The sequence below is a fragment of the Coregonus lavaretus genome (assembly GCF_964263955.1).
Source record: "Coregonus lavaretus genome assembly, chromosome: 24".
Lineage (NCBI taxonomy): Eukaryota > Metazoa > Chordata > Actinopteri > Salmoniformes > Salmonidae > Coregonus > Coregonus lavaretus.
In genome coordinates this window covers 1,144,334-1,156,536 of record NC_140011.1, presented here as the reverse complement: position 1 = coordinate 1,156,536, position 12,203 = coordinate 1,144,334, and the positions used below count along the sequence as shown (strand labels likewise).

At 47.2% G+C, this 12,203-nt stretch overlaps 1 protein-coding gene across 1 annotated transcript in view; it reads right to left on the bottom strand.

Moving 5' to 3' along the window:
• The window catches only part of LOC311099464 (pro-neuregulin-1, membrane-bound isoform-like), a gene marked incomplete at both ends in the record, with an annotated part of 88,355 nt that overhangs the window by 25,296 nt on the left and 50,856 nt on the right, over nt 1-12,203 (bottom strand). The window contains one exon of the mRNA XM_084140148.1: nt 7,141-7,199. Within this exon, the coding sequence (XP_083996274.1) occupies nt 7,141-7,199 (59 nt within the window). The remainder of the gene's footprint in view (nt 1-7,140; nt 7,200-12,203) is intronic.

The following is a 12,203-nucleotide window of genomic DNA, read 5'->3' as shown; positions in this document are numbered from 1 at the left end:
CCTCCCTGCGTGGAGGTTATGTTATTTACGTTACCTACGAGTAAAGTACGTTTTCGATTAGCTCTACCTGTCTACCATCCACCCGGCTCCCTTAGGATACGAGAGCGTGTCCGCCCTCATCTCCTGTCTGTCTGGAAGAGCGCTCGAGTGGGCCAACGGCGAGTGGGGAAGAATATACGCAGCGTCAGTACGCTATGAGGATTTCACCCGCCGCTTTCGGGCGGTATTCGATCATCCACCGGAGGGGAGAGCGGCGGGGGAACGTCTATTCCACCTCAGACAAGGGAGGAGGAGCGCACAGGACTTTGCACTGGATTTCAGGACTCTGGCTGCCAGCGCAGGGTGGAATGAGAGGGCCCTGATCGACCACTACCGATGCAGCCTCTGGGAGGATGTTTGTCGGTGCAGGGACACCACCATTAACCTGGACCAACTGGTGGACATGTCGATAAGGCTGGATAACCTGTTGGCAACCCTAGGACGTCCAGATCATGGGCCGTCCATTCCATCCCCCAGCACCTTCGACTCTACTCCTATGGAGCTCGGAGGTGCTGCACTTAGGGAGACCGGAAGGAGGGCCATCTCCTGCACCAACTGTGGCCGAGGAGGACACACTGCTGGTCGGTGCTGGGGAGGGTCTTTCAGGAGTCGAGGCGGTAGGCAGAGCACTGGTGGACCGTCTCAGGTGAGTAGGCACCCGACTCACCCAGAGCTCTCTGTTGCGCATACAGTATGTGTATTGATATTGTATTTCCAGAGTTTCCCCTCATTCCCAGCATAAGGTGTTCGTAGATTCAGGCGCAGCTGGGAACTTTATTGATCGTCAGTTTTCCCGTAGTTTAGGGATTCCTATTGTTCCTGTTGATGTGCCCTTCCCTCTACACGCCTTAGATAGTCGCCCTTTAGGGTCAGGCCTGATTAGGGAGGTCACAGCTCTACTCTGGATGAAAACGCAGGAGGGTCATGAGGAGAAAATGTGTCTTTATCTGATTGATTCTCCTGCGTTTCCAGTGGTGTTGGGGCTTCCCTGGTTAACTTTTTTTGACCCCACGATTTCATGGCAACAGAGGACTCTCAAGGGATCTTCAAGTCAGTGCTAGGGGAGGTGTGTAGGTGTTTCCATAGGGGCAACTATGGTGGAAAGTCCAAACCAGGTCTCCACCATGCACATTCCCCCCGAATATGCCGATTTGTCTCTCGCCTTCTGTAAAAAGAAGGCGACTCAATTACTACCCCATCGACACGGGGATTGTGCGATAAATCTCCAGGTAGGCGCTGCACTTCCCCGGAGTCATGTGTATCCCCTGTCACAGGAAGAGACGGCGGCTATGGAGACATATGTCTCCGAATCTCTGGGGCAGGGATACATTCGGCCATCCACTTCACCTGTTTCCTCGAGTTTCTTTTTTGTGAAGAAGAAGGATGGAGGTTTACTCCCGTGCATTGACTACCGGGGTCTCAATCAGATCACTCTCAAGTACAGTTATCCACTACCGCTCATTGCTAGTATGACGGAGTCATTGCACGGGGCGCGCTTCTTCACAAAATTGGATCTCAGGAGCTCGTACAACCTGGTGCGTATCCGGGAGGGACATGAGTGGAAGACAGCAGTCAGTACAACCTCTGGGCACTATGAGTACCTCATCATGCCATACGGGTTGATGAATGCTCCATCAGTCTTCCAATCCTTTGTTGATGAGATTTTCAGGGACCTGCACGGACAGGGTGTAGTGGTGTATATTGATGACATTCTCATATACTCCGCTACACGGGTCGAGCATGTGTCCCTGGTGCGTCAAGTGCTTGGTCGACTGTTAGAGCATGACCTGTATGTGAAGGCGGAGAAATGTCTGTTCTTCCAAGAGTCCATCTCCTTCCTAGGGCACCGCCTGTCCGCGTCAGGGGTGGAGATGGACATTGACCTCATTTCGGCCGTGCGTAATTGGCCGACTCCAACCACGGTGAAGGAGGTGCAGCGATTCTTGGGTTTTGCCAACTACTACCGGAGGTTTATCCGGGGCTTTGGTCAGGTAGCGGCTCCCATTACCTCCTTGCTGAAGGGGGGACCGGTGCGACTGCAGTGGTCAGCTGAGGCGGACAGGGCTTTTGGTCATCTGAAGGACCTGTTTACCTCGGCTCCAGTGCTGGCTCATCCGGATCCCTCCTTAGCATTCCAGGTTGAGGTGGGCACGTCCGAGGCTGGGATAGGAGCTGTACTGTCTCAGCGCTAGGGTATGCCACCAAAGCTCCGCCCCTGTGCTTTCTTTTCTAAGAAGCTCAGTCCGGCGGAGCGCAACTATGATGTGGGGGACCGGGAGCTGTTAGCTGTGGTTAAGGCTCTGAAAGTGTGGAGGCATTGGCTTGAGGGGGCTAAACACCCTTTCCTCATTTTGACTGACCATCGCAATCTGGAGTACATCCGGGCGGCGAGGGGATTGAACCCTCGCCAGGCAAGGTGGGCCATGGTCTTCACTCGTTTTGTGTTTACTCTTACTTACAGACCAGGTTCCCAGAACGCTAAGGCAAACGCCCTGTCCCGACTGTATGACACAGAGGAGAGGTCCATTGAGCCCACTCCCATACTTCCGGCGTCGTATCTGGTGGCACCGGTGGTGTGGGAGGTTGACGCGGACATCGAGCGGACGTTACGTACCGAGCCCACTCCCCCCCAGTGTCCAGAGGGTCGTATGTACGTGCCGCTTGAGGTTCGCGATCGATTGATCTATTGGGCTCACACATCACCCTCCTCTGGTCATCCTGGCATCGGTCGGACAGTGCACTGTCTTAGTGGGAAGTACTGGAGGCCCACTTTAGCCAAGGACGTGAGGGTTTATGTTTCCTCCTGCTCGGTGTGCGCCCAGTGTAAGGCACCTAGACACCTGCCAAGAGGGAAATTACAACCCCTACACGTTCCACAACGGCTGTGGTCCCATCTATCAGTGGATTTTGTTACGGACCTTCCCCCCTCACAAGGGAATCCCACGATCCTGGTCGTTGTGGATCGGTTTTCTACGTCCTGCCGTCTCATTCCTATGCCAGGTCTCCCTACGGCCCTACAAACTGCTGAGGCCCTATTTACACACGTCTTCCGGCACTACGGGGTGCCTGAGGATATTGTATCGGATCAGGGTCCCCAGTTCACCTCAAAGGTCTGGAGGGCATTCATGGAACGTCTGGGGGTCTCGATCAGCCTGACCTCAGGTTTTCACCCCGAGAGTAATGGACAGGTGGAGAGAGTTAGCCAGAATGTGGGTAGGTTTCTGCGGTCCTATTGCCAGGACCGGCCGGAGGAGTGATCGGGTTTTATCCCCTGGGGACCCCGATCCGATACAATCCCCAGAGATGGCCCAAAACTCACTCCGCCACTCATCCACTAACCTTTCTCCCTTTCAGTGTGTGTTAGGTTATCAGCCGGTCCTGGCACCTTGGCATCAGAGCCAGATCGAGGCTCCTGCGGTGGATGAGTGGTTTCGGTGCTCAGAAGAGACCTGGAACGCTGCCCATGTACGCCTGCAGCGGGCCATCAGGCAACAAAAGGCGAGCGCCGACCGTCACCGCAGTGAGGCCCCGGTGTATGCACCGGGGGACCGGGTCTGGCTCTCGACCCGAAATCTGCCCCTTCGCCTGCCCTGCCGGAAACTGGGTCAGCGGTTTGTGGGGCCATTTAAAGTCCTGAGGAGATTGAACAAGGTTTGTTATAGGTTACAGCTTCCTCTGAATTACCGTATTAACCCCTCGTTCCATGTGTCTCTCCTCAGGCCGGTGGTAGCTGGTCCACTCCAGGAGTCTGAGGTATGGGAGGTTCCTCCGCCCCCACTGGACATCGAGGGGGCACCGGCGTACTCGGTCCGTTCCATCCTGGATTCGAGGCGTCGGGTGGGGGGCCTGCAGTATCTCGTGGAGTGGGAGGGGTACGGTCCGGAGGAACGGTGCTGGGTCCCTAGGAGGGACATCCTCGATCCCTCCATGTTGAGGGATTTCCACCGTCGTCATCCGACTCGCCCTGCGTCGTGTCCTCCTGGCCGTCCCCGAGGCCGGTGTCGGCGCAAGGCTGGAGCCGCACGTCAAGGGGGGGTACTGTCACGGATTCAGCCAAGGCTGCTCCTTCTCCTTGCTCAGGCAGGCTTCGGCGTTCGTCACTGGAGTACTAGCTGCTGCCGATCTATGTTTCTGTGTTCTACTTGTCTTATCTTTATTGTTCACATTTGTTCCCATTAGGTATTGATTACTTCCCTATTTAACCCTCTGGTTCCCACTGTATGTTGTGCTTGTTTGTTCATGTTTGGTTGTCGTCTGGTGAGCGGGTTTGTTTCCTCCCTGCGTGGAGGTTATGTTATTTACGTTACCTACGAGTAAAGTACGTTTTCAATTAGCTCTGTGTCCTGCGCCTGACTTCGTCCTACCGCATCACACTGATATCCTGACAGAGTAGTACACAGCGTTGTACGAGATCTTCAGTTTCTTGGCAATTTCTCGTATGGAATAGCCTTCATTTCTCAGAACAAGAATAGTCTGACGAGTTTCAGAAGAAAGTTATTTGTTTCTGGCCATTTTGAGCCTGTAATCGAACCCACAATTGCTGATGCTCCAGATACTCAACTAGTCTCAAGAAGGCCAGTTTTATTGCTTCTTTAATCAGCACAACAGTTTTCAGCTGTGCTAACATAATTGCAAAAGGGTTTTCTAATGATTAATTAGCCTTTTAAAATGATAAACTTGGATTCGCAAACACAACGTGCCATTGGAACACAGGACTGATGGTTGCTGATAATGGGCCTCTGTATGCCCATGTAGAGTTGAAATGGGAAGTTTACATACACCTTAGCAAAATACATTTAAACTCCGTTTTTCACAATTCCTGACATTTAATCCTAGTAAAGATTACCTGTCTTAGGTCAGTTAGGATCACCACTTTATTTTAAGAATGTGAAATGTCAGAATAATAGTAGAGAGAATTATTTATTTCAGCTTTTATTTCTTTCATCACATTCCCAGTGGGTCAGAAGTTTACATACACTCAATTAGTATTTGGTAGCATTTCCTTTAAATTGTTTAACTTGGGTCACACGTTTCGGGTAGCCTTCCGCAAGCTTCCCACAATACGTTGGGGTAATTTTGGCCCATTCCTCCTGACAGAGCTGGTGTAACTGAGTCAGGTTTGTAGGCCTCCATGGTCACACACACTTTTTCAGTTCTGCCCATGTCACGCCCTGGCTCTGGGGACTCTGAAATGTTGAGCCAGGGTGTGTAGTTTCTGTGTTATATTTTCTATGTTGATGTGCTAGATCGTTTAGATCTTTGTTGGCCAGGGTGGTTCCCAATCAGAGGCAGCTGTATCTCGTTGTCTCTGATTGGGGCCCATACTTAGGCAGCCTGTTTGGCACTAGTCGGTGTGGGATCTTGTTCCGTAAAGGTTTGTTTTGTGTAACCTAGGACTTCCCGTATCGTTTGTTTGTTGTTTTGTGTCGTGTTAAGTACTTAATAAAAATGTACGCTTATCACGCTGCGCCTTGGTCCGTATCTTCCGTTAACGATCGTAACAGCCCACACATTTTCTATAGGATTGAGGTCAGGGCTTTGTGATGGCCACTCCAATACCTTGACATTGTTGTCCTTAAGCCATTTTGTCACAACTTTGGAAGTATGCTTGGGGTCATTGTCAATTTGGAAGACCCATTTGCGACCAAGCTTTAACTTCCTGACTGATGTCTTGAGATGTTGCTTCAATATATCCACATAATCTTCCTTTCTCATGATGCAATCTATTTTGTGAAGTGCACCAGTCCCTCCTGCAGCAAAGCACCCCCACAACATAATGCTGCCACCCCTGTGCTTCACAGTTGGGATGGTGTTTTTCGGCTTGTAAGCGGCCCCCTTTTTCCATTATGGCCAAACAGTTCTATTTTAGTTTCATCAGACCAGAGGACATTTCTCTAAAAAGTATGATCTTTGTCCCCATGTGCAGTTGCAAACCATAGTCTGGCTTTTTTATAGCGGTTTTGGAGCAGTGGCTTCTTCCTTGCTGAGCGGCCTTTCAGGACTTGTTTTTACTGTGGATATAGATACTTTTGTACCTGTTTCCTCCAGCATCTTCACAAGGTCCTTTGCTGTTGTTCTGGGATTGATTTGCACTTTTCGCACCAAAGTACGTTCATCTCTAGGAGACAGAACGCGTCTCCTTCCTGAGCGGTATGACGGCTGCGTGGTCCCATGGTGTTTATACTTGCGTACTATTGTTTGTACAGATGAACGTGGTACCTTCAGGCGTTTGGAAATTGCTCTCAAGGATGAACCAGACATGTGGACGTCTACCATTTCTGAGGTCTTGGCTGATTTCTTTTGATTTCCCCATGATGTCAAGCAAAGAGGCACTGAGTTTGAAGGTAGGCCTTGAAATACATCCACAGGTACACCTCCAATTGACTGAAATGATGTCAATTAGCCTATCAGAAGCTTCTAAAGCCATGACATCATTTTCTGGAATTTTCCAAGCTGTTTAAAGGCACAGTCAACTTAGTGAATGTCAACTTCTGACCCACTGGAATTGTGATATAGTGAATTATAAGTGAAATAATCTGTCTGTAAACAATTGTTGGAAAAATTACTTGTGTCATGCACAAAGTAGACGTCCTAACCGACTTGCCAAAACGATAGTTTGTTAACAAGACATTTGTGGAGTGGTTGAAAAACAAGTTTTAATGACTCCAACCCAAGTGTATATAAACTTACGACTTCAACTGTAGATATTCCATAAAAAATCATCAGTTTCCAACTACAATATCCATTTACAAAATTAACAATGTCTACACTGTATTTCTGATAATAATGTTGTTTTCTTTCGAAAACAAGGACATTTCTAAGTGACCCCAAACTTTTGAACGGTAGTGTAAGTTTGAGCGTTCATTTCACCATCTTTCTTCTGTTATTGTTCCATTCAATCGCGATATAAATAACACAACATCAGTTAACTATAATGAACTGCTTTAAATTTCATCCAACTCAACAAAACAAGCAAAAAACGTAACATGCGAGAATCAGGTATGGGATACATACAACATTTAAAAAACGAAGCAACAGGAAGTAGCGCTGATTGAGCATGCTCCAATCACAAGCACAGACAGAAAGAGGAAATAGACGTACTGTAGAAGCTGGCCATTACGTAGTTTTGGCAGCGATCACCAGTAAATTCATTTGGACACCTGAGAGGGAAACAAAAGAGACACAGACAGAAGAGAAGAAAGTAGAGAAGATGAGTTTACACCAGATCTACTGAAGACCCACGTGCATCGCTGGTGTTGTCAAGAAGACCGATATGTCTTGCAAACATCGCCGGTCATGTTTGCGAAAACATACGTATTCCAGAGAAAAGTCTCAATCAATGTCTTATTCAACAGGCCTTGAATTTCAGCAAATATTTGGCTCATGCATTCTGATTCCAGGGAGATTTAATTGATTAGAATAAGCAGTGGACACCATGCCCGAATAATTGTCTGATTATCAACCTCTATTGATCAAGGAAAGGAAAGGAAATTGAGTCAGAATGAGTGTGTGTGTGTGTGTCTATTAGTCATTTGGAGGCCGTTCTACTCCACTCCATACACACACACACACACACACAAAAACACACTCACACTCACACTCACAACAAATTGTGTGGACGGATTGGCCGTTTGGCTCTGGGAGAGACAGTGATTGAAACTTTGGAAAAGGTATGAAACACCAGAGAGGACACGTATGGCTGGGTTCACTTGAATGCACATACGTTTTGGGTTTATGACTCTCACAGGCACAGTGGTTTGACATCGCTTCCCTGTGTATCCCGTTAAGCACCTGGGGGGGGGCAGAGAGGGAGTGAGACGCACAACACAGCACTGACACAGTACACAGATGTAACAGATAACAAGCACGTACGCACGCACCCACGAACACACACGCACGCACAAAAACATGGTAACACAAATGTATGGAATCCAGGTGATTAAAAGTTATTGTCCAGCACTTCCATTGACTTACTGTACCTCTTCATATTTTGTCAACTTTTGCCTGTAGAGTGCATTTGTTGCAAAACATAGTAGCCATAGTTATTCAGTGGTTCAGATTTACCCTTTGTAATTACCTCAATGGTGTTTTCTTTTTTTGTTTTTTTTAGGGGGTAGATCAGCTTTAATATTGCAGATAGATTGTAACTTCCATCAATGTAATTGTCTGCATCACTTCCAGGAGGGATTTTGTCCCACTCCTCTTTGCAGATCTTCTCCAAGTCATTAAGGTTTCGAGGCTGACGTTTGGCAACTCAAACCTTCAGCTCCCTCTACAGATTTTCTATGGGATTAAGGTCTGGAGACTGGCTAGGCCACTCCAAGACCTTAATGTGCTTCTTCTTGAGCCACTCCTTTGTTGCCTTGGCCGTGTGTTTTGGGTCATTGTCATGCTGGAATACCCATCCACTACCCATTTTCAATGCCCTGGCTGAGGGAAGGAGGTTCTCACCCAAGATTTGATGGTACATGGCCCCGGCCATCGTCCCATTGATGCGGTGAAGTTGTCCTGTCCCCTTAGCAGAAAAACACCCCCAAAGCATAATGTTTCCACCTCCATGTTTGACGGTGGGGATGGTGTTCTTGGGGTCATAGGCAGCATTCCTCCTCCTCCAAATACAGCGAGTTGAGTTGATGCCAAAGAGCTCGATTTTGGTCTTATCTGACCACAACACTCAATCACCCAGTTCTCCTCTGAATCATTCAGATGTTGGCAAACTTCAGACGGGCCTGTATATGTGCTTTCTTGAGCAGGGGGACCTTGCGGGCGCTGCAGGATTTCAGTCCTTCACGGCGTAGTATTTTACCAATTGTTTTATTGGTGACTATGGTCCCAGCTGCCTTGAGATCATTGACAAGATCCTCCCGTGTAGTTCTGGGCTGATTCCTCACCGTTCTCATGATCATTGCAACTCCACGAGGTGAGATCTTGCATGGAGCCCCAGGCAGAGGGAGATTGACAGTTCTTTTGTGTTTCTTCCATTTGCGAATAATCGCACCAACTGTTGTCACCTTCTCACCAAGCTGCTTGGCGATGGTCTTGTAGCCCATTCCAGCCTTATGTAGGTCTACAATCTTGTCCCTGACATCCTTGGAGAGCTCTTTGGTCTTGGCCATGGTGGAGAGTTTGGAATCTGATTGATTGATTGCTTCTGTGGACAGGTGTCTTTTATACAGGTAACAAACTGAGATTAGGAGCACTCCCTTTAAGAGTGTGCTCCTAATCTCAGCTCGTTACCTGTATAAAAGACACCTGGGAGCCAGAAATCTTTCTGATTGAGAGGGGGTCAAATACTTATTTCCCTCATTAAAATGCAAATCAATTTATAACATTTGTGACATGCGTTTTTCTGGATTTTTTTGTTGTTATTCTGTCTCTCACTGTTCAAATAAACCTACCATTAAAATTATAGAATGATCATTTCTTTGTCAGTGGGCAAATGTACAAAATCAGCAGGGGATCAAATACTTTTTTCCCTCACTGTAATCATTGTCTCCCCGGCGGAAATCTACTTCAATAATGTTGAGAGATTTTGACAAGGCCGGCCCATGACGACGGCAACATGAGGAAGTTATTCGAATGTACTGCCGTTTCAAATAACCCCATGGGTCAGGATGTAAAGCATCGCTTCCATGATGTTCTGTCCATTCCATGTTGTGTACCTGTTAGAGAATCCCTGCTCCGACTGTTCAGGCTTCAGCGAATCGGGCTCCACATGGGGACCCCTGGCAGACAGATTATTTTCGTAGATAGTTATTTCTGAGGAAGACCGACAGGTTATTTTTTTCCCCTCCCTCCCCTCCAGTGATGGCATGCTGCATCATTTACTGAAAGGAAATAACAGCCCCCAGAGACAGCAGCATTTTTGTGCTTAGTCACTGAAGTATTTAATTCGAACCTCAATCTGTCGGTGGACGGTAAGAGTCTGTCTTATGTATGTATTGGATGGCCCAGACCCAAAGTGTATCCTTGGCTATGTCAAGCCTTGTGTCAGGCACAAAGAGGGAGGAGCTGCAGTGAACTGCAGTGATCTTTCTTGTCACGCATTTGCTGCTGCAAGGGACGCAATAAAACCATGAGGTATCACCACCTCACCATGTCTTTTGAAAACTACTGGATGTTCTAACCACAGATGTAAAGATGTAATATACAAATTGGAGATGCTGTAGTGTTTCTAAAGGGTCAATCCACTTTGCTATACAGTAACTGACTTCAGACCACAGTGTACTTCAATGCCTTTGGTCAATTGGTCTGGATAATATAACATTTTACCTCAGAAAGATTTTATGTGAATGACGGTGATGTAGAATGTGGACAGGACCACAGAGAGGTGGTTCTCTTGTCAAATACAGATGTCAGCGATATATGATGTTGACTCTCATACGGAGCATGTAAAGTGCATGCCAGCTTGTTTGCTGCTCGGGATGATTCGCCTACTCATTTGCCTTGAGCTGAGCACTGAAGCTCTCAGAGACTGAGAGTCATAGAGGCTCAAGCGACATGGGGGTTTGTCTTCTAGCACTGGGAAAGCACATCAAGCCCCGTCCTGCCTCAGGCGCTCATCGGCTCTATCGCTTGGATCAGGGCTGAAATACAGTGGCTTGCGAAAGTATTCACTCACCTTGGCATTTTTCCTATTTTGATTGTTTAAACCTGGAATTATAATGGATTTTTTGGGGGTTTGTATCATATGATTAACACACAATGCCTACCACTTTGAAGATATAAAATATTTTTTATTGTGAAACAAACAAGAAACAAGACAAAAAAACAGAACTTGAGCGTGCATAACTATTCACCCTCCCAAAGTCAATACTTTGTAGAGCCACCTTTTGCAGCAATTACAGCTGCAAGTCTCTTGGGGTATGTCTCTATAAGCTTGGCACATCTAGCCACTGAGATTTTTGCCCATTCTTCAAGGCAAAACTGATCCAGCTCCTTCAAGTTGGATGGGTTCCGCTGGTGTACAGCAATCTTTAAGTCATACCACAGATTCTCAATTGGATTGAGGTCTGGGCTTTGACTAGGCCATTCCAAGACATTTCAATGTTTCCCCTTGCTTTAGCAGTATGCCTAGGGACATTGTCCTGCTGGAAGGTGAACCTCTGTCCCAGTCTCAAATCTCTGGAAGACTGAAACAGGTTTCCCTAAAGAATTTCCCTGTATTTAGCGCCATCCATCATTCCTTCAATTCTGACCAGTTTCCCAGTCCCTGCCGATTAAAAACATCCCCACAGCATGATGCTGCCACCACCATGCTTCACTGTGGGGAGGGTGTTCTCGGGGTGATGAGAGGTGTTGGTTTTGCGCCAGACATAGTGTTTTCCTTGATGGCCAAAAAGCTCACTTTTAGTCTCATCTGACCAGATTACCTTCTTCCACATGCCTTTTGGCGAACACCAAACGTGTTTGCTTATTTTTTTCTTTAAGCAATGGCTTTTTTCTGGCCACTCTTCCGTAAAGCCCAGCTCTGTGGAGTGTACGGCTTAAAGTGGTCCTATGGGCAGATACTCCAATCTCCGCTGTGGAGCTTTGCAGCTCCTTCAGGGTTATCTATGGTCTCTTTGTTGCCTCTGATTAATGCCCTCCTTGCCTAGTCCGTGAGTTTTGGTGGGCGTCCCTCTCTTGGCAGGTTTGTTGTGGTGCCATATTCTTTCCATTTTTTAATAATGGATTTAATGGTGCTCCCTGGGATGTTCAAAGTTTTCTGATATTTTTTCATAACCCAACCCTGATCTGTACTTCTCCACAACTTTGTCCCTGACCTGTTTGGAGAGATCCTTGGTCTTCATGGTGCCGCTTGCTTGGTGGTGCCCCTTGCTTGGTGGTGTTGCAGACTCTGGGGCCTTTCAGAACAAGTGTGTATATATAGTGAGATCATGTGACACTTAGATTGCACACAGGTGGACTTTATTTAACACATTTTGTGACTTCTGAAGGTAATTGGTTGCACCAGATCTTATTTAGGGGCTTCATAGCAAAGGGGTGAATACATATGCACGCACCACTTTTCCGTTATTAATTTTTTAGACGTTTTTGAAACAAGTGATTTTTTTCATTTTACTTCACCAATTTGGACTATTTTGTGTATGTCCATTACATGAAATCCAAATAAATATCAATTTAAATTACAGGTTGTAATGAAACAAAATAGGAAAAACGCC